The sequence below is a fragment of the Carya illinoinensis genome, chromosome 7 (genome assembly GCF_018687715.1).
Source record: "Carya illinoinensis cultivar Pawnee chromosome 7, C.illinoinensisPawnee_v1, whole genome shotgun sequence".
NCBI lineage: Eukaryota > Viridiplantae > Streptophyta > Magnoliopsida > Fagales > Juglandaceae > Carya > Carya illinoinensis.
This window is the reverse complement of record NC_056758.1, coordinates 2,046,505-2,069,016: the sequence shown is the minus strand read 5'-3', so window position 1 is coordinate 2,069,016 and position 22,512 is coordinate 2,046,505. Positions and strand designations below refer to the sequence as shown.

Sequence of the window (22,512 nt, the reverse complement as noted above, 5' to 3'; positions counted from 1 at the left end):
CAGGTTGGAACAGCGATATCTCACCCCTTAGCATTACGGCCAAGACTGAGTGGCTTGATGGCAAACACTTCGTGTTCGAAGGTCTGTCGACAATTCAAGCTAATAGATCTACTATGTTGGGTACTTGGAAATTCAAGATTCGTAAGACCCATAAAGAAATTCAGATGGGTTCGACTTTCCCAACCATGTTTGGTGGGAGATTTGGAACTCTCTGTCTCTTTCTGTTCTGGGGAAGAAGTACAGAACCTAATTTTGATGAGGATTAGAGAAACTCAATCGTGCTGATAACGTGTTGTAAATCAATCAAAATAAAGATAGAGTTTCAAGATTGAGAGAGAGCGAGAGACGAGATTTTCTTATTGATCTATTATCAAACTTATTAATTTCTTAAAAAATTCAACGATATATATAGGCGTACAAAGGGGACTATGCTAGCTCACTATGCTAGCACTATGCACTATGCATTTGACGACTAGATAAATGTGGTCATACAATTAAAGATAATTTATAACAATTTCATAATTTTGCAAGTTAATTTTTGTTGACAGAAGTCAAACCAGAAACTTCTTGTTCTACTGTTGACGCAAGGCACAATAGAAACTTGGTAATTTCTTGAAAATTTCTCATGGTTGGCATGTGTGTTAGATTGATTTGCATTTTATGGATACTTAAAAGACTGGAAATCTGGACTTATTTTTCTCATTTTTCGATTGTTAAAACTTAGACTAGATTAACAATTGAGTAATAAAGTTAGAAAATCTAATCAGAGTGTGGAAAAGGAGAAAACATGCTTGTAGCCTAGGTGTTTGATATCTTGCTTCATTGGTGTTAATTTTTCTGCAATTTCTAATTTCTTGCACCCATTTCTCTAGCATTCATTTCTTTTCTCATTTCTTTTAATTTACAAGCACTCAGAAAATCATTCTTTAAAAAACTAGAGAAAAGATCTTAACCATTCTTCATTAATACAACACTCCATATCAGTACACAAACATACTTTTCTTCTTTCTCTTATTAGCTGTGTAAATAGCCCTTTCACAAACAAGTTCCTCACACAAATGCAACTTATCATATGCTTGCTCTTCATGAACATTACACAAACATACTTTTCTTGTTTCTCTTATTGGCTGTGTAGATAGCCCTTTCACAAACAAGTTCCTCACACAAACGTAACTTATTATATGCTTGCTCTTCTTGAACATTGTTGTCCCTGTGGAAATGACCTTGGAACTCATCCTTGTAATACTTTGATGCTTCTGCACTTGAAAGACAGATTTAGAAAGCCTTCAATAATATATTTTGAGCAGGATATAGGACTTACAATTAAATATTAGAGGACGAGACCATGATCAGATGAGGCAGAGTTCAGTAACTCGTTCTCTCAGCAATTCCAACCTCTTTTTCGAGAGTGTCATACAAAGTTTTAACAAGATTAAGCAGGAACCCATCTGAACCATGTTTGGCCAACAAGGATATTGCCACAGGAAGATTATCATACAGCCCTAGTGGTATGCTCACCTGTAGATTTGCAGAAACAAGTTTTGTGGATGTCCAAAAGATTATGCATAAACAAGGAAAAAGTAAAATTTTCACGTCTCAATTGCAACCCCGGGTGCACACATACACACGCGCAGAGAGAGAGAGAGAGAACCTGGCAGAATCCGGATAACCCAGCAATCGAGAGCAAGCTAAAAGCTTTTGCGCAGAATGCTTCCAATGGAGCTGGATCTGTTTGTAATTTTGGTGGAGGCCCTGGAACTGTGGGGATTGCAAGGACACCAAAATCCTGAATAATCATCATCATTCAGAAATGTTAGTCAAGATAGCAGAAAACGGTTAGTGCATAAATCAGAGATGGACTCATGGAGTCACTATTTCTGTTGCTAGTAAGTTTCTAATGAGAGCAAAGTGAAGGGAGATGCAGATATGGTAGACTATTCTTTAATAAGTTGCTCCATTTTGAAATGCAAACAAGGAATCATACCGAATGCCACCACTATACTTTAAAATTTGTCATCCTACAACTCTCACCACTCTTCAAAATTTAGGGAGGAGTTTTAAAACTCCATTAGGTACATGTGGAATATGACAAAAAACATACTGAAAATTCATTTTTTACTATTATTTTTTGCCGCAATTCAGTATAGTTATTCGTTTAAATATTGTGCAATTCTTCAAGAAAATATTCCACATCTACTTTGGAATGACATCTCCAGGAAATAGGCTGGATGTAGCATACTCGCTTGATTTTCATCTAGAGCACAAAACACATATAATGGCGTCTCCTACTAAGAGGCATACATGCATGTATCTAAGCACATACATATAATCTCATAAAAACATTCAGAGGATGAGAAAGAGAGTGTACCCCTAGAAGAGCAATAAGAGCGGCCCGTAATTCAGTCTTTACTGAGTGGCAGATATCCACATTGACATCAGTTGTCTTAAGGGCTGCCAATACCCGCTCTGATATCTCAGGACCCAGATCAGGTTTTACAGTAGAAACCCACTCGCCATGGTTAATCTTGAATTCATACCTATACTTTGAAATGTTAACTAGTTCAGGAGCAATGTTTATAAAAGGACAGTATCTTTATCTAGCATGATCCAGACCAATATCACTATTGTTCAAGTTGATTGAATCAATTGAGTGGGTGACAATCTGCACCTCTGAAGTAACTGCCTGGCACTTGAAAGTGCAGCTAAAGGTGGTATATTATGCTCTTGATCTGCCTTTCCTCCACTCAAGAAAGGTTTTAAGCTTGGAACTTTGTCCTTGACATAGTCCCCTAGGATTGCATGCTTTAAAAGATGACCTGCAGTATTAATGAAAACATGTTGTGACATTGAGTACTTGGGATGGAGGTTTTTTTTTTTTTTTTTTTTTGGTTTGCCAAGACTTGGGATGGAATTGCTGAGAGGGAAAAAACCACAAAGGATGGAGTTATCTAGAATTTATGGGATGTTTAAATTTCTCCCAAATAACAAAACTAGGTAGATGACAGATTCACATGGTCAACGCACTTACCCCCAAATAACTTTTCCACTGATTTAATAAGAGGTTGAGAAACTCGATCACTTGGAATAGTTGAAAGCTGGAAACAATCCTCGGCAATAATTATCTGAGTGGGACTAATAGGATCCACATCTGGTAAATTCAATAGTACTCGTCCAACTTTATTCAAAATGACAGGGTTCCTGGCAAACCATCCTGGATGAAACGTAGGTGTCAAAGGAATGAGGTGCCAAAAGGACAAAAAAAAAAAACAAAAAAAAGATTTTCATACAGGGTCCAACCACTGGAATTGGACCCTTGGAAATTTTCCATGTGTCCCATATCTCTAGTTATAGGACATGTGGTATGCATCAATGGCTTCAGTCCCACTAGAATTAGTTCAATACCAGTAGGACCTAGAAGTGGAAGACATCATCGCTATACCACACTTTTAAACAAAAAATAGCAGAAATTGGCTGGTCTATTTGATGAAGAATACTTTATATGTTTTTATCATTTAGAGTACAGCCTAAATGCTTCTAGAATTACCACCTCTGAATGTTTAAACTCTGTTATTCAGAAGTATTGAAAGTTATTATGAATGGCTACAGACACAAAAATAGACACACAAAGACATACACCCTAAAGCAGACAAAGATGGCTGGATGATTTGTGAGAATTAAAAAGAGGAAAATTTTGAGAGAAGTTGAGAAAAACTAAACAACATGCATATTTTTGTTGCATCATTGTCAAAATCTCTCAAAAATCAGTGTGCCAATGCTAACAATTTCATCACCGTTTTGAAATAGTTTCAGGTGCAGAGCTGAGTTTTTCTAGTTACATTTAAATGTGAGAGAAACAGGAATCAAGCCATCACATAGTTGGTTCCTTACCCACTGTATCAAAACTTTGTGCCATGGGAGTAACTCCAGCAGTAGAGATGGCATCATGTGAAGGCCGAAACCCCAGAATTCCACAATATGATGCAGGTACTCTTACACTTCCTCCAGTGTCGGTTCCTATGATAGAGAGAACTATTTGGTTCAATCTAGTTAGGGCAAGCCAATAACATTTGACTTGTTCATGAAAGAAACTCACCTAAGGCGAAATCTACAAGCTTTGCACCAACTGCAACAGCAGACCCGCTGGAAGATCCTCCTGGTATCCGATCAGGCACACATGGATTTCTAGGTGTTCCATAATGTATGTTTACTCCATTTATACTGCCAAAAAATGGTCTTGAATTAATGATGTGAATATTCAAGGATCTATTTTTCAAAGATGAATAAATGAGTGAGAGCCCACAACTATTTAGGAAGGAATTGTGAACCACAGGAAATAAAATTGACTTAGCATCATGCTCATATCATTTCAAAGCACAAAAACAACTGTTTATATTAGAGAGACCTCAGACAAAGAGGTACACTTTTCACTCACAAACTAACACCAAAGTTTTATTTTGCTTTCTAAACTAAAAAAGAAATTCAACTTACACACTTAATTACCAAGAGGTTTCACTTTGAAGCCTCCAATCAAATTTGACTATCAAGATTGTGCCGCATGGCCTATTGTTCGTTCATCTCAATGGTCAGATCTTAATCAAGGGTGCAAGTTGGAAAATATAGCTAGTTTTAGAACGTAAAGTGAAAAGTAGATGATAGTCTGTGGATGAAAAGTGTAATCACCCATTTTTCTTATTTTAGACATTTAGAAAATACAGACATCTACAATGACTTGTGGGATTGAATGTTTACTTTTTATACGAAAAAAAAGAAGTTTATAGAAAATCAATCAAGTCACTGGCTTTTTCAGTGCTAACCTGTATGCCATTTCATCCATGACAGTTTTACCAATGCATGTGGCACCTCCCCTTAACACGGCCAAAACGGCTGGTGCTGTTGATGTGGCAGCCGCATGAGTTCTCAACCAGTCAGGATTTCCAAACCCAGTCACATATCCATCCACATCAAATCTGTTTCCAAATCGAAGTTAATAAAAAAACAAAGATGCACTAAAAAAAAATAAAAAATTGCAAAGCAGCACAGATCCACTAGCTTGCTTGCACATACATTCAAACTAATGTGGATAAAACAGATGAAACTGAGACAAATTTCAGATGCCAGAAAAATAGCGTTGCATAAGCTCGGATGCACCCTAGAAAAAGATACATAAAAATACCACAAGCTCAAATTAATATATGAATAGGCACTGACAGGCACACCAGTTCCACAGACAAACATTTAAAATTCAGAAAGAATGGACTAAACGCGGTGCGATGCTTAAACTGATCAAGGAGTTCAAAGGAACATGGGAAACAAGCAACTCGCCTTTGATTTTCATGTAAAATCGATATATGATTGGACACATAAGACACGTCCCCCACCCACCCACACACAAAGATTAACAATTCTTATAGTTAACAGACGTTTCAGAACAAACGAAAACGAGAACAAGAACCTCTCTTTGAGTTTTTCTCGTACACACCGCGGTCTGGTCCGTGGGAAATTTAAGAAATAGTGGTGGTACAATGAAAATCAAAGAAATGGAAGTAAAGTTAATCGGACTCACATGTCTTTAATGGCAAAGGTGAGGGAATTCAAGGGAAGCTCATGAGGTGAAGAGCTTGGTTGGAGCAGGAACTTCTCCATGAAAGCTCCATAATCTGAGTCTCTTGCCATTTCCGTTACTACACTTTCTGGCGGATGCTATGCCGTATGTTATAAACAGATAAAAAAGAATACTTCACGTCATCTAACACCATACATTTTATATATTAAAATATTATCTTTTTAATTTTTTTATTTTTTTATTTTTTATTTTATTTTATTCATATTAAACTAATTAAATTATTTTATTTATCATCCACACACTATATATTTATTATAAAAAAAATAAAAAATAAAATAAAAATAAATATAATATGTGAAATGTGAAAATGACAAGAAAAATTTCTTAACAAATAAAAGTGATTTGAAGATTTTAACGTAATCAATTTTTATTTTTTTTATTATTATTATTATTTTAAGAAATATACACTACATATTTTATATATTTTAATATTATTTTTTATTTTCTTTTATTTTTATTAAATTAATTAAATTATTCTATTTATTATTTATATACTATATATTTATTGTAAAAAAATAAAAATATGTATAGTATATAAAATATGAGGATGATAAGTAATTTTTTTTTTAATTACAATCTTATCCATTTTTTAACCTTATCCATTTTTCTTTTTAGATTACAACCTTGTCAATTTTTAAACCTTATCCCCCTTTATTTTTTTTCAAACAAGATGGGATGTTGTATCACTTCAATCATCCATTGAAGTCAGTCTAATTGGCTCTGGAAAATATGCAGGGTTCACTCCTAAAATATATATACATATAAATATATATATATATATATATATATATATTTTTATTGGGATAGAGTGTATGAAAACAGTATCCGACTAATCTCAGAGCACAGGCCCTTGGCAAGTTTCCCGCAAGTGAGGCGCTCCTAAAATCTTTCCAGGGCTCTTTCCTTGTGTCCAATTTTGAAAACAAAACAAGACATTAATGAATGGAAAAAAAAAATAACAAATTGCAAGAACTTTATTTAATCAGGTCCATCAGAGTCAGCATCAAAGATATACAGGTATGGAATTACAGTTGTCTGTCCACTATGTGCTCCTTCAGAAGCCTTACTGGTGACTCCAGGGAAACTCCAACCTAATCTCTGCATGTACACTGCATCATAGGCTTCAATGTTCAAACCTGAAGCAAGAAATAGTTCCACCTCGTTTACAAATCGATCTGTTCTTGCTCCTAGAAAGGGCCTTGCAGCGTCACAGACTAAAGCCTTCAACTCTTCTCCTTTTGTTTCAGGAATTTTTACATGACTTTTTGGCTCATTCCTGAAAAGTGCAGCACTCGAGTGTTAACTGTGGGTCATTACCATCCAATATAATCATTCTTTCATGGTAAACCTTTTGTTGTATCCCATCCAAAGAAGGAAAAGAACTAGGACAAATAAATTGTGAACATTAGATGATTGCTTTCCATTATCAACTCATATTCAATCTGTTTAAGATGCAGATAGTAGTAAACTATTACCGTGATACGAATGAGTCAATTACACCAAGTATGTGGTGCACAATAACGTCAACATCTTCCTCCTACAAATGAAGTTGCAAAAGGTAACCGTTACTCAACAGGAGTCAAAACTATGTAGTTGCATTAGAAAGCAGAAAAAGTAAACTTACTCAACAACTTTGTAAGATGTACCCGTACTTACAGAAATTTATAGCTGATGATTCAATGAGAACATATTCACACAACCAATAAGCATTCAAAAAAGGACCTTAATATATACTGAAATATATGTCCTATACTGGAGCAATCACCCAAGGAATTTGAATTAGAAAATAAAACACCTAAATGCCTATAGTGTTTTTTCTACATCACACTTGATTCCAAGAGTTTTCATTATACTGCCAACCTTTCTAGATGAGGGTCCATGTTAATTGATATGTAGAACTCAATCATGAAGATTCTAGGGACACTGAAACATTTTCTATGTACATTAAGGAAACAATAAACTGGTTTATACACGACCTGCATCAGAGCTTGAATTTCCCTTCTCAACCAACTTTGGAGCCAGCGGTTTGGCTGAAGATACTTACGAGACTTCCAATACCGTGATGCATTGAATATGTCACTTACGACACCTGATTGAACATGCAGTAGCTTTAAAAAGTGAATATTGGGAAACAACGGCTTTATCAGGAAATAGAATAACAAACAGATAGGAATGAGAAGAAACCAAATAAGACCTGGTTCAGAGTAATAGCACTGTAATCTATACTTGTGTCCTCTTGTTAATACAAAACTGTAGCACCATTACATGAAGTAACATAAACAAAGGAATCTAAAAACATAGAAGAAGGCACCAATCAAAAATATCATAAAGGCAAAAAATAAATAAAAAAAGGAGAAACAAAAGAAGATAAATTGAGAGGATGATACCTATGCTCAAAATCCTGATTGATAGGATGCTGTTGAAAAGAATTTCCATCATATCCATGTATTATAGAAAAATTTTCTGTCTGAAAATTAAACAAAAGTTTAGTGTCAATTTGTGATAATAATCTTGTCACCGATTCTGAACCAATCTGTGAAGTTTTTCCAGACAGACAAAAGCATGATTATGATAATTTGTGACATTAGAGTGCATATTTCTATCTGTGAATGAAACCCTTAACCGGTGGAAGCCATAACCAAAAAATAAAATAAAATAACTGGTAAAGAAAGAAAAAAAAAAAAAAAAAACCCAACCAGGGTGTAGTAGTCTGAAAGAACAATAGATCAAACTGAACCTTGCAGAGGGGACATTTTACAGAGGGAAGTGGGCGAGAGAGCTTGCCAGCAACAACTTTGGTCCATTGTACAATGCAAGTATAACAAAACTTATCTGTAACATATGAATAAAATTACCAAGATTAATAAAAGACTAAATGCAATTTCCTGCACTAACTTCATGCTTACAGGGGAAGAAGGCAGTATGTTCACTCCCCATCAAATTGGGAAATTAATAACAAGCATTATACATTCTTGAAGCATAGACAACAAAATTAAGAAACATGACATGGTTAGAAAAATGTTGAAAACAACTGTGGACTTCTAATATGAACACTGGTAATTGTAAACAGTGATGATTCTGCAAAGATGTACCTAACCACCCTAACCTAGGTTACCAAATGCTTTAGTTTCTCTAGTCAACCCCACTCCCATCAGCGCCACATTCACATACAAGCATGCATGCATATCACCACAAAAATCTGGCAATCGGTTCATCTTTCGTCTCCAAGACCTTTGCAGACATTTGGGCGGTCAGTTGGTGATTAATTTCCTTTCAATTTTTTTTAGTAAGTGATTAGTTTCTTGTCAGTTACTCAGCTTCGAAACTATGCAGACCATAAAACTCACATTCTACAAAGACGGTGGAATTGCGTTTTATTCTACCACAATGCTCTTAAGAATGAGTCTACCATGTTAGTATTGTTTTACACACGATGACTTCCACAACATTACCTGATCAGATTAATTCAGGAAATTATTTCATGCTGGGAAAAATGAAACTTAAACAGATAATTAAACTTCAATAATTTAAACAAGACGTAAATTAATTCACATAAAATACAAACAAATTTTCAATCAAACAATTAGAAGCAGAGAAAGCTGAAAAGGGTTTCTTTATATAACAATTTTAGAGGTCTTGCAAAAACCCAACTCATGGGATTGAACAAACAACAGTCTTTAACTTATTACAGTGATGCCAATTTAATTGCCAAAAAAAAAAAAAGAAGGAAAAAATCAAGAAGAAAAAAATTGAAATCTTAAATAGATGTCAATTTTTCATCATTTGGAAACCAAAATTAAGGTAATAGATAAGTTTCAAAATCCAACAATAATGATTGTCTAAAAAGAACCCTCTAGATTTTCATTTCCTTCACTATCTCGGCAACCAAACAGAGAGAGAAAAGATATAAGAAACATACGGAAACATTTATCAAGGTAGGAATCTTGAACGAAAGGGCCGAGGCAGATGGGGCAAAGGTTCAAATCCCCTGTGGAGCAAGAGCTGCCCTTGTCGTCGACCTCGTTCATTTTGCTTTTCGTCTCAAAGCTACGAACTTTCAGGAACGAATACGTTTCATTATTTATTTTTTTATTTTTTTATCTAAGCAAGCGTCTTATTCCAAACGTTAAAATAAATAAATAAATAAAATAAAACAAATATAAATTTATAAATAACAGATGACATTTACAAATAGGTAATCTCATGTATAAGTTTTAAATAGATAAATTTTATATAAATTATTCGTAAAAAAGTAGATCTCATTAATAAAAAATATATATATATTTTTATCTTTTTTAAACTATGGTCTATTTTTTTTATAAAGACTTATATGAATATTGTATATTTTGAACTTGTACAAATTATTTCTTAAAATATAATCCATTGGTTTCGCCCCGAACGGGCTATTCCCTAGTTTTAATTTTTTCCTTTCATGTTGAGTTTGATGTTGAGGTGTTATTAGATGATTTGAAGTGATCTGTGAATAATAGTATTTTATTGATTCCAATGAAATATATTTGAAAGTAAATAGATTGGCATATATGTTTAAATGTATAAAATAAGTTGAAACGTGTTTAATTTTTTATGAAAAATTGAAAAAGTAGTAGATTCTTTAATAATTGATTTGAGATAGTTTAGAGATCACTTTGACAACCAAATATAGCTAATTTATCACATGCTCGTGAGGCACATTATCCCCATCAAAATATCCCAAAAATTAGACCCAAAAATCAAAGCCCTTATCACTTGAATAAATCCCTAAGAATTGAGATTTGAAAGCCAGTAGGCCCACTGAAAATATGTTTGAAAAATAGATTTGTGTGAAAGCTATTTTGAGATATTTTAGTTACAGAAACGGATGTAAGATGTTTTAATGAATGAAGATTATGTTTAGGATTGTTTTGATGTTTAGATATAAACATTGATTTGAGTGAAAAGCCCCAAAATTTGATTATATTTAGCATTTATGTTAGCAGTTTTCTAAGTAAAAAATATAATATATTAGGTCTATCCCAATTAAAATTAGTCAGATAGATCGATGCTATCCATAAACATAACATTACCACCCAATTTGAGGTATGTCAAACACTGTCAATTTGAGGCTGCAAAGTGACAAGGGGACAGTGTCTTTGGTAGTGTTATGGCTTTTGAGTAAAGAGGTGTAGATGGAGGAATTAAATTAAACATGGAAATGACAGAGAGTGACTTCTTCAATTAAATTGATCAATGTGAAGAAAACCCAAATCCAATTCATAACTTTCTCAGACATTTAATCCTGTTGGTAATCATGAGATCTCCTGATGTTGTTGATAAAAAAACACTGCTGGATTATTTCTCAATAAACTCTGAGATGTCCCCAAAACGTTATGATCAAGTTCTCAGATCTGTCACCCTAATGCAATGATTTCAGACAGCAAACGATCTTTCATTGCTAGCAGTAATGAAAAGTTGATGTTCATCTCTAATGTTGGGAACATGCTTATATATTTTTTGTTCTTGTAAGAGCAGAATAATGAAAAAAGTCACGGATACACCAGATGAGGCAGAATAACCAGATTCTGCAGAAGAATAAGCGGTTACACTCGTGGATTATCACTGTGAAGTTCATGATGTTAAGACTGCAGATGATATAAGTGATATGTTTATCTTTTCTGTCGAATTAGCTAAACTTGTAGCGATGCTAGTTATAACAGATACAAGTACGCATGCTGTTTTGGATATCTTGATCAAAACAATGCATTCAAAAATATTTTCCTTTTTGACCCAATATATTAGTATGTGATATCTCTAGGATTGATGTAGCAGATAAGTTGACATGATGCATATTGAGGATTAGGGTTGCATAATGGGGAGAGAGAGAGAGAGAGAGAGAGAGAGAGAGAGAGAGAGAGAGAGAGAGAGAGAGAGAGAGAGAGAGAGAGAGAGAGAGAGAGAGAGAGAGAGAGAGAGAGAGAGAGAGAGAGAGAGAGAGAGTTCTCATGTGAATATAGCTCTGTTTTCAGTGATGAGTACACACCCTACAAATAGTGAAAACGAGAGAGGGGATACAAAACTCAAAAGAACAATAACACCAGCAGACATGGAAAAAGAATGTTCAATTTTAAATAAAACTTCTCAATATGATATCTATTATAAGGATGACGAATCCATGCTATTGTTCTTCCCTACTAGAAACAATGCAACAAAGCTTTATCTAATTGAATATAATTTCTCTTCTTTGCTTTACCTGCATCAACCTGCACATTGTAAAATCCAAGAAATGATAAAATATCGAATAATCAGAAAAATTAGAGAGGTTAAGGATGCTCTGCATTACAGTATAACAGCAGTGCATACATAAGAGTGTATATGAGGTCAAAAGCACACAAATTCTATGAAGCTAAAATTTATCTACTGTTTGTGGTTTGTTCCACTTACCTCTCAAATTCTTAAGCTGTGCAAGTCCAACCTTGGTACATATAAAACTGAGAATTCTAACTTCTTAACAGCTTCACTCCCTGACCATCGCAATCCAATTTCTTGGTTATAGTTGAGATTCCTTTTCTTTACAACATGTCGAAAGGGCTCAATCGAATAAGCAAATTCTTTCCTGGCTTCTTCCCAGTCATAACAAGGTTGATCCATCATTGTTGAGTAAGGATAAAAGGGTTTTTCCTTTCTCTGCTTCTCATCAAGAAATGGTGTTGGTTTGAACCAAAAGGCCTCCTTCTTTGCCAACTTTACAGAATAAGTTTCATGAGTATTGGCATCATGAATCGACAGTTCAACAGGAATCCATGCTTCCAAAGCATTATTGCTAGCCTCATTCATGTTACCTAAAATGTGTTCTTCAAACTCCTTTGAAGGCAAAATCTTAAGGCTATCCCAACGCAAATGATCTGTTGTAAGTCTAATCCTAAATGGCCATGAGTTACAGGTTTCTCTTGTGACACTTCCATCCCTGGCCATTTTCTTTTGTCTGTGAAATGGACCAGAGGTAAAGCAAGAGAAAGAAAAGATGTGCAAGGAATAGACCAAAACTTGCTAGTTGCTTTATAGTTGGCAATGATTCATGCTAATGATCCTATACATGGTTTCCTTATTAGATCATTAATGTTAATGGTTTTACCTCCTAAAGAGTCTCCTTTTCTGTTTTGTCAGTCATACCATTAAGTGCATTTCCTCAGTTTGCTCTTGTCCAGCAATCATATTGGCTGTTACCAATACTATTGACATCATTGTAATTAATTGAAACTTCACAGAATAATATCCTAATTAAAAAAAAAAGACAATCATGTGGTGCATGAAAACAATAATAAATGAAAATATTCATTCAGTTGCATTTAAAGTAAGCGCCTTCTCTATATTCATAAATGCTTTAAAGGCGAAGTCTAGGCATGGAGCATGGATTTATATAGACACTTATTTTCTTGGAGAAATTAAAAAGAAAATGATTTGTCTTACACCTTTAATTAACGTGGCAGTTATTAATTAAGACTTTAAAACCCACTGTTTTAACTTTTCAAATTTTTAGATAAATCATTCATTGAGATTTAATAATCCACAAATACTGAGAAAAACAAAGTGATAATAGCTTATGAAATTAGGTTGTTGCATTCCACTCTAACATCATTCTTCCGCCATAAGTGAGGGCTCTTGAATAAATTACAGGGTATTATTCTCTTCTTCTTAAATCTATCAGCTGGCGTCTTGAACCTGGTGGGCTTGAAAACTATCTTTGGAGTACCCAGCAGCTACACTAATATAATAATATTGCTTAAACATACATCTCCTGCTTCATTCATCAGATGTAGCGATAAAAATATTGACTATCTATTCTTCAAAAATCTTCCAATAAACTAAAAGGAACCATAGTATTGATAGGAAAATTAACCAAGATTTTCATTTCTTCTATAAAATATAACCTTAATTGGCAAGTTGTGAAGATAGGAATAATTCTCCAAAATGATAACCAATATGCAATATATCCTAAATGATAGGCAAGAAAAATATGTAACAAGGTTAAAGGCAGATATACTCTACTTCATACTCAATGTGGCAATATGGTATTTGAATTCCAAACAATAACAAGGCAAGATTCCAATTTCAACAAAACAAAACCAAAGATCCATCAAAATGTCTTTTTTGTACAAAGCTGAGATTTTCCTTCTAATTAATGCATATCTTCCCTTGTCTTTGTAGCTTTAGTTTACACATCTGAAGTTCATTGAGTTGCACCTTCATTTTGTCAACCTCTTTCTTCATTATCTTAATCTCTTCCTTGCGATTCATCCAGCCCTTCTCTAAACCTTTAGACACACTAATAATTGCCTGCATCTTCGTTCTTCCATAATTTGATCCAGAAGCTGTCATTGACCTAGTCCTGTTCACTTGCTCTAAGAAGACGAATTGTGTCATGATTTTCAATGGCAGCCTGTTGTTCTTCATCACATGCTCACGGGCTTCTTGGGATAGTCTATGGTATTCCAGGGATCTACATACACTTAATCTTTCCTCTTCTGTTAAGTGAGGGTGTATCTGCACAATGGTTCCAAAAGAAATATTCAGATGCAAGTTAAAATCAAGTTCTCAGTGACTGATTGAGATGTAAGGTTGCATGCTCTCAAAGTCCATCAATAAATTGCAATATCAGTAGAAAAAATCACTAGTTTTGCAGGGTTAACCTTTGAACTTTACCAGAGGAGATTGGCAGCCACTGAGCTTTATAATATACAATCAAAACGACATTCCTATTTTACCAAGTTCTAGGTTTCCGTACCTTGAGATACATGTCAATGGCTCTGTAAAGGTTGTCATCAAAATACCGAGCATCTTTCGGCAATGCTTCTGCAAGTGACTGGAAACTTTTTGCACCGAGGGCCTCATCCCTTGCGACCAGTGTAAGATAACCATCCACCAGCCTACCGACAGCAAATATTTTTGGTGTGGGATGTTGAGTACTGTGGGGTCTGGTCCACACCGCTCGAGCGGAGGCATTGGCCGCTCGAGCGAAATCAGGCAGAGTCGAACGCTCAACGTTAGCTCGACAGTGGGCTCGAGCGGGATGCGGAAGGGAAGTTCGCTCGACGCGCGCTCGACACGCCGCTCGAGCGAACATGCGTTTTAGGGATTCCGCCGTTTGAACTATATATATGATTTTTGCCTCTTTTGTCTACAACAGAGCAGCCACGAAAACACTGTGGATGAACAGTGTTGTGACCCATCTTGTAGTGTGATTCCTCAATAATAAAATCTTCTGCAGCTCCCATGGACGTAGGCAATTTGCCGAACCACGTACATCTTGTGTCGTGTGTGATCGTTTTTCTCATTCGGTGCTATTTCAATTCATTGTCATCGTTTTTCACAACAATTGGTATCAGAGCCAGGTTCGGGTCTGAGGAGAAACGATGGCTGGAGATGAATTGAAGGTATCGGGGATCGAGAAGTTTGATGGCACGGATTTTGGATACTGGAGGATGCAGATAGAGGACTACCTCTATGGGAAGAAACTTCATCTTCCACTATTGGGGCAGCAACCGGAAAAGATGGATGATGCTAGTTGGAATCTGTTGGATCGACAGGTTCTGGGGGTTATTCGATTAACCCTGTCGAGATCCGTTGCACACAACGTCATCAAGGAGAAGACGACGGCGGATCTCATGGCGGCTTTGTCAGGTATGTATGAAAAGCCGTCAGCGAATAACAAGGTACATCTGATGAAAAAGTTATTCAATTTGAAAATGGCAGATAGTACGTCTGTTGCACAACATCTGAATGATTTTAATACTATCACAAATCAATTGTCGTCTGTTGAAATTGAATTTGATGATGAGATACGTGCACTGATACTATTGGCTTCATTGCCAAATAGTTGGGAAGCCATGAGAATGGCTGTTAGTAATTCTGCTGGTAAAAATAAACTGAAATATGATGATATTCGTGATTTGATTTTGGCTGAGGAGGTGCGCAGGAAAGATTCAGGCGAGACCTCGGGTTTGAGTTCAGCCCTAAATGTTGACTCTCGAGGGAGATCACATGACAGGAATTCAAACAGAGGAAGATCAAAATCAAAGTATAGGGGCAAGAGCAAGTCGAGGCCTGGTTAGCAGGCAACTTGCTGGAATTGTGGCAAAGCTGGCCACATAAAGAAAAACTGCAAAAACCCCAAGAAGACGGAGAATGATAGTGCTAATGTGGTAACTGAAGAAGTACAGGATGCACTATTGCTTGCAGTTCATAGTCCAGTTGATGACTGGATACTGGATTCAGAGGCTTCCTTCCATACATCTTCCCACCGGAAACTAATGAGGAATTATGTTGCAGGTGATTTTGGGAAGGTATATTTGGCTGATGGTGAGGCTCTGAACGTAGTGGGGATGGGAGACATTGACATTGCACTCCCTGGCAAGAACAAATGGACCTTGCAAAAGGTCAGGCACATTCCTGAGTTGAAGAAGAACCTCATTTCTGTTGGGCAGCTTGATGAGTGTGGTCATTCAGTGGTGTTCTCAGATAGCACCTGGAAGGTCACAAAAGGGGCATTGGTACTAGCTCGGGGTAAGAAAACTGGTACACTTTATATGACTACTGGTTTAATTGACACTATTGCTACTACCGTTGCAGAGAGCACAGCAGATTTGTGGCATTGTAGGCTTGGCCATATGAGTCAGAAGGGCATGACGGAACTTCTGTCTAGAGGCAAGCTACCAGAACTGAAGACAGTTGATCTCGGTATGTGTGAGAGTTGTGTTATGGGGAAGCAAAAGAAGGTCAGCTTCTTGAAAAGTGGCAGGACGCCAAAGACAGGAAGACTTGATCTTGTGCACACAGATGTGTGAGGTCCTTCTCCAGTTGCATCTCTTGGAGGTTCTCGCTACTATGTTACGTTCATTGATGACCATAGTAGGAAGGTATGGATTTATTTTTTGAAACATAAATCTGAAGTATTTAATGTTTTCAAAATTTGGAAAGCCATGGTTGAGACAGAGACAGGTTTGAAACTGAAGTGTTTGAGGTCTGACAATGGTGGTGAGTATGTTGATGGCGGGTTCAAGGAGTACTGTGCAGCTCAGGGTATCAGAATGGAGAAGACCATTCCTGGGACACCACAGCAAAATGGAGTTGCTGAGCATATGAACAGGACCATTAATGAGCGTGCTAGAAGCATGAGATTGCATGCTGGACTACCACCCACTTTCTGGGCAGATGCAGTCAGCACTGCCATTTATTTGATAAACAGAGGGCCATCAGTTCCACTGGATTGTGGATTGCCTGAGGAGGTTTGGAGTGGGAAAGAGGTTAAGTTTTCTCACCTTAAAACCTTTGGTTGTCTTTCTTATGTGCTTGTTGATTCTGATGCTCGCAGTAAGCTTGAGGCTAAGTCAAAGAAATGCTATTTCATTGGCTATGGAGACGAGGCATTTGGCTATCGTTTCTGGGATGATCAGGGTCGGAAAATCATAAGAAGCAGGAATGTGATTTTCAATGAGAAAATGATGTACAAGGATAAGTCGAGTACAGTTCCTGCAGTAGCTCCTCAGGAGTCCGAGTTTGTAGGATTGGATGACCTACCAGAGGTCACAGTGCAGTGTAGAGATGAGAGTGACGGGGAGAGTGGGTCCAGTACACCCATTCCTATTATTCCGCAGGCAGTTTCAGAACCGTCTACTCCTACAGTTGCAGTTCGCAGGTCAGTTAGGACTATACGTCCTCCACAGCGTTTCTCACCTACTTTGAATTACATTCTGTTGACAGATGGTGGAGAATCACAGAGTTATGAAGAAACCTTGCAAGATGAGAATTCTAGCAAGTGGGAGCTGGCCATGAAAGACGAGATGGATTCCTTGCTAGGGAATCAGACATGGGAGTTGACAGAACTTCCATCAGGGAAGAAGGCATTACACAACAAGTGGGTGTACCGGGTGAAAACTGAGCATGATGGCAGCAAGAGGTACAAGGCTAGACTTGTTGTAAAAGGCTTTCAGCAAAAGCAGGGTATTGACTACTCTGAAATCTTTTCTCCTGTGGTAAAGATCACAACTATCAGGATGGTGCTGGCTATGGTTGCCACTGAAGATCTATTTCTTGAGCAGTTAGATGTGAAGACAGCTTTTCTTCATGGAGACCTTGAAGAAGACATCTACATGCACCAGCCTGAGGGGTTTGTGGTACAGGGAAAGGAAGGTTCAGTTTGCAGACTGAAGAAGAGCTTGTATGGCCTGAAGCAAGCTCCTAGACAGTGGTACAAGAAATTTGACAACTTTATGCACAGTGCAGGGTATATTAGATGTCAGGCAGATCACTGTTGCTATGTCAGGCATTTTGACAATTCTTACATTATTTTGCTGTTGTATGTGGATGACATGCTTATTGCAGGGGCTAGTATTGATGAGATCAATAATCTGAAGAAGCAGATGTCAGAGCACTTTGCAATGAAGGATTTGGGAGCTGCAAAGCAAATCCTTGGCATGAGAATTGTCAGAGACAGAGTCAGAGGTACGTTGAGACTCTCACAGGCTGAGTATGTGAAAAAGGTACTCAGCAGGTTCAACATGGACAAGGCCAAACCAGTTGGCACACCCTTGGGAAGTCACTTCAGACTCAGCAAGAATCAGTCACCAGAGTCAGAGGAGGAACGAGATTACATGAGTAAGGTTCCTTATGCCTCAGCCATTGGTTCACTTATGTATGCTATGGTTTGTACAAGACCGGATATTGCCCATGCAGTGGGAGTTGTGAGTAGATACATGAGTAACCCAGGAAAGCAACATTGGGAAGCAGTGAAGTGGATTTTGAGGTACCTAAAGGGTTCCTCAGAAACCTGTTTATGTTTCTCTGGAGAGAGCTTGGAGGTGCAGGGCTATGTTGACGCTGATTTAGCTGGAGATATTGACAGCAGAAAGAGTACCACGGGCTTTGTTTATACACTTGGTGGTACTGCAGTGTCATGGGATTCAAATTTACAGAAAATAGTTTCTTTGTCTACAACAGAAGCTGAGTATATTGCAGTGTCAGAGGCTGCAAAGGAGATGGTATGGCTACAAGGCTTCTTGGAAGAATTGGGTAAGAAGAATCAGAAAGGCACTCTCTACAGTGACAGTCAGAGTGCCATATTCCTTGCCAAGAATCCAGCATTCCATTCCAGAACCAAGCACATTCAGATCAGGTATCACTTCATACGGTCATTGTTGGATGACGAACAGTTGTTACTTGAGAAGATATGTGGAAACAAGAACCCTGCTGATATGTTGACAAAGGGTGTTACGCTTGAGAAACTGAAGTTGTGCGCAACTTCAGTTGGTCTTCTAGAATGAAGACAGGAGCAGTGAGTTGTAGAGGTGGAGGATATCATGTTTGAGGAAGACGGAGATACAGTGAGTGTACCAGTCTCCAAGTGGGAGAATTGTTGAGTACTGTGGAGTCTGGTCCACACCGCTCGAGCGGAGGCATTGGCCGCTCGAGCGAAATCAGGCAGAGTCGAACGCTCGACGTCAGCTCGACAGTGGGCTCGAGCGGGATGCGGAAGGGAAGTTCGCTCGACGCGCGCTCGACACGCCGCTCGAGCGAACATGCGTTTTAGGGATTCCGCCGTTTGAACTATATATATGATTTTTGCCTCTTTTGTCTGCAACAGAGCAGCCACGAAAACACTGTGGATGAACAGTGTTGTGACCCATCTTGTAGTGTGATTCCTCAATAATAAAATCCTCTGCAGCTCCCGTGGACGTAGGCAATTTGCCGAACCACGTACATCTTGTGTCGTGTGTGATCGTTTTTCTCATTCGGTGCTATTTCAATTCATTGTCATCGTTTTTCACAACATGGGATTGCTTGAAACAGAAGACACATAGGACTCTACCACCCTGCTGATAATGCCCACATCGTGAACACTGTCATTGTCTCCAAAATTCTTAACCAGGAGATCTGGAACACGACATTGCTCCAACATGAAGCCTATTCTTCTTTCTAGCATATTCAACAATTCAGAATTGATTTTTGCCGTTAGAGCTACCTTGAGTAGGTGTAGTAGAAAATTGCAAGAAACTGAGTTTTCCTCCACAGGAAGCAGCTTAATCAAGCATTCAGTTGTAACCCTTTGTAACTGTTGAGTCATATGTTTGGGAGTCAATTGGTCCAGTCCAAAAGTGATCCTTGAAAGCCGTTTTGCACTCCAATGAGCTATACATGATCCTACAAGCTCTGACTTCATCCCTTTACTTTTAATGGCACGAATCACTTCTACAAAATGATCTATTCGAAGGAATGAGACTTCTTCAAACCACCAATTATTAAATCTGTCTTCAAGTTTTGAGTTCTCAGCATTTGCTAGAATATTCAAGCACTCCGCATCGTTTTCACCAAAGCTAAATGCTTTTGAATTTGAGCAGGCCCTCCAGGCGATGGCTTCTGAGCATCTTTTCACAATTCTCAGCTCCTTTGCCCAGGCAGAAAGGGATTCACAACTTTTGAAAATCCGAAATGTGTCTTTCCAGGATGTAAGGATTAAGAAGCTTAGAAAAGCCTCAGTTTTGGACATAAGATTTCCTGGTTCAAGGTCCTCCCTCATTTCCAAGAAATGTGCAGCACAATATAATGGAGCAATGTTGGTTGCTGTTAAATCAACCTTCCATCCGTAACAAAATCTCACTAGTAATTCAAAAGTTTTGGTTCCTCCTGGAAGATTATCTAGTTGGATTTTGGGGCTTGTGTCTCTCTTGCCATTGCTGTTTCTCTGGAATACCAGTCTATTCAAATATACACTTCTTGAGGCCATAGGAAGCTGCTATAAAAAGATTTTTATTTAATTGAAGTTTTAAATAACCTAAAATTGAATTGTTATCTTGAACGATTATCAAAGATAATGAATATTGGTCAAAATATTGGGGTAATTGAATATCTAGCATGATTCTCTTGTATGAATAGTTGATGGGGATCCATCAGCCTACTCAAATTTAATTGGGATCATAGATACTCAGTTTAGTTTAGGTGTTAAAAAATTATAGTCTTGGTCTTGTTAAACAACTCGAAAGAGTTAAGATACAGCTTCATATCCAGTTTCCAAGGCCAAAAAGGGAGGTGAATGAATTATTCACACGCCATTTTACAGAATATAGGCAATAATAGGGAAACGTAATTTCCTTATATGTTAATGATTCCGTCAGCATCTTTACAGGCTTGTTTTCAGACCTAATTCTGCAAGCCTGATGATTAATTTTGTGCAGCTGAAACAACTATTTAAATGGGTCAATACATGAAATGGAATTCTAAGGGCCTCGTGTAAGCTTTTGATATAGGTCACACACAGATTGATTCTTCATCTTTTGTCAAGAACAGAGTAAATGAGTGCACCTTGTGCAAGAAAAAGGTTGAATCTCCAACTTGTATGATCAGATCACTTGTAAATTTTGTCCTCACAATCCTGCATGAATAATTGGGGAATTGTTGCCATAAAAAAAATCACATGTATGTGTTTTTCCAACATAAATATCATATATATGTACTGCAAGGACATAATCAACAATCCATATATGTATGTACACAGGAGGAGGAAGGTATTTCTGGGGATTGGGGTTACCAGTCCTGGTTTCTTCTTTCTATAGCTTCGGCAATCATGCTAACATTGGCTGGAAAAATGACACATCGGTTAGGCTTCCCACCAGATATTGACTGACAGATTAAAGTCCGTGTGTCAAGACTTTTGCTTCCCACTGTAGTCTTGTCATGTCCAGTGTTGGCAAACCTGTATTCCATTCTCTGTTTGAAGTTTTCACTGATTCTATCTTTGCTGTTGCTCACTAGGACATGGGCACAGTCTTGATGTAGTAATTCAGTCATTATATAAACACTGGCACCAGAGTGGCCTCCTTGTAGAGATTGTTGCAATATTTGTTTTAAAGTGGGTATGTCATTAAGAAGGTTTGTTGTCTTTTGCTATCTCATGTCATTTTAGGTACAGGTGAAAAGCGTGGACAGAATAGAGCCAACACCTTGACGATCTTAAGGTCCACAATCTCATCCACCTATAGAGACATTGAACCACCTTTCGCCATCGGTATAAACCCTCATTAAAAAGGAGAAGGAATGAAAAGAAAGCTTTCGAATAAATGAAAAGGCCCTGCCCATACATGGAGGCGCTGCGCTTCTAAATTGCATGCAAAATCTGCTGGATCAAGTCTGAAAAACCAACAGAAGAGATGTCGGTATATGTTATGTCCATTGAAGCCTAACTTTGAAATACGTTAGGTTTTTAGTATTTCAATGTTCTCTTCCTTTGGGTTGTTGTATATCAGACTCACCACATGTATTACAATGTGTATCATTGCTTTGCTAAGCATAGCTAAAGATAGATAGAACGCCCAATGGTGTCGGATTCAAATACAACGTAGCGCACACCATCTTTATTAAAGGTCTAATTATTAATCTGAATGTCTCAAGACTAGTGAATTCTAATTTGGTTATAGGATCACAACGTTCTATCAAGCTTTCGAATCCAACGCCACGGTGGCTCACTATCGGTTTGACCCGATGATAATCGTTTTGTTTTTTATGGCCCACTCTATTTGGACATAGTATTTTACTATTCTCTTAGCTTTACTCATTTATCTATGGTCAATGACATGACATTAGTCTATGAATCGTATTTTATGTAACTTGAACTTGTGACATGTTCTATTCTCTGTAATTCAAGGTCTAACATTGATAAAAAGTCTTAGAACAGGCTGATGTGGATTTTTATTTGATAAAACTTTTAATGATCATAACAACCTTATGGTGTTGCTTGTAATTGATGACTCAATGAATTCTTCATCTTTAGAGTTCCGCACAAATATTTCATCTTTCTCTTTCTTGTAGCACAATGAAGGTGAGCAACAAAATCTTGACTTGCGCAACAATAAACCCAAGAGTTCGTG

At 37.3% G+C, this 22,512-nt stretch overlaps 3 protein-coding genes and 1 long non-coding RNA gene across 7 annotated transcripts; 1 reads left to right on the top strand and 3 right to left on the bottom strand.

Annotated features, from left to right (window-relative positions):
• The first annotated feature begins 513 nt into the window (after nucleotides 1–513).
• LOC122315217 lies at nucleotides 514–4,313 on the top strand. Its single transcript, XR_006243969.1, has 2 exons — nucleotides 514–604; nucleotides 3,805–4,313. It is a non-coding gene; the product is annotated as an uncharacterized LOC122315217 (long non-coding RNA).
• On the bottom strand, nucleotides 926–5,723 carry LOC122315212 (amidase 1-like). 3 transcript variants are annotated; one of them, XM_043131016.1, is made up of 10 exons: nucleotides 5,564–5,723; nucleotides 4,815–4,967; nucleotides 4,094–4,218; nucleotides 3,889–4,014; nucleotides 3,029–3,211; nucleotides 2,669–2,816; nucleotides 2,369–2,537; nucleotides 1,652–1,786; nucleotides 1,322–1,518; nucleotides 926–1,256 (listed from the first exon to the last, which is right to left on the bottom strand). In XM_043131016.1, the coding sequence occupies exons 1-9, from the start codon at nucleotides 5,671–5,673 to the stop codon at nucleotides 1,366–1,368; spliced, it is 1,302 nt and encodes a 433-aa protein (XP_042986950.1). In that variant the 5' UTR covers nucleotides 5,674–5,723; the 3' UTR covers nucleotides 926–1,256; nucleotides 1,322–1,365. The 3 variants fall into 3 exon arrangements, with proteins under 3 accessions (XP_042986950.1, XP_042986949.1, XP_042986951.1); XM_043131015.1 differs by having other exon boundaries at nucleotides 1,345–1,518; XM_043131017.1 differs by lacking the exon at nucleotides 3,029–3,211 and having other exon boundaries at nucleotides 1,345–1,518.
• An 856-nt stretch (nucleotides 5,724–6,579) lies between these two features.
• On the bottom strand, nucleotides 6,580–9,715 carry LOC122315216. Its single transcript, XM_043131020.1, has 7 exons — nucleotides 9,543–9,715; nucleotides 8,361–8,455; nucleotides 8,011–8,090; nucleotides 7,818–7,873; nucleotides 7,600–7,712; nucleotides 7,099–7,160; nucleotides 6,580–6,899 (listed from the first exon to the last, which is right to left on the bottom strand). The coding sequence occupies exons 1-7, from the start codon at nucleotides 9,649–9,651 to the stop codon at nucleotides 6,602–6,604; spliced, it is 813 nt and encodes a 270-aa protein (XP_042986954.1). The 5' UTR covers nucleotides 9,652–9,715; the 3' UTR covers nucleotides 6,580–6,601.
• A 3,892-nt stretch (nucleotides 9,716–13,607) lies between these two features.
• Nucleotides 13,608–21,490, bottom strand: LOC122314802 (root phototropism protein 3-like). Of its 2 annotated transcripts, none has more exons than XM_043130401.1 (5): nucleotides 21,177–21,490; nucleotides 20,951–21,020; nucleotides 19,430–20,384; nucleotides 14,382–14,554; nucleotides 13,608–14,140 (listed from the first exon to the last, which is right to left on the bottom strand). In XM_043130401.1, the coding sequence occupies exons 1-5, from the start codon at nucleotides 21,434–21,436 to the stop codon at nucleotides 13,772–13,774; spliced, it is 1,827 nt and encodes a 608-aa protein (XP_042986335.1). In that variant the 5' UTR covers nucleotides 21,437–21,490; the 3' UTR covers nucleotides 13,608–13,771. The 2 variants fall into 2 exon arrangements, with proteins under 2 accessions (XP_042986335.1, XP_042986336.1); XM_043130402.1 differs by having other exon boundaries at nucleotides 19,430–20,381; nucleotides 21,177–21,489.
• Between the last annotated feature and the right edge of the window lie 1,022 nt (nucleotides 21,491–22,512).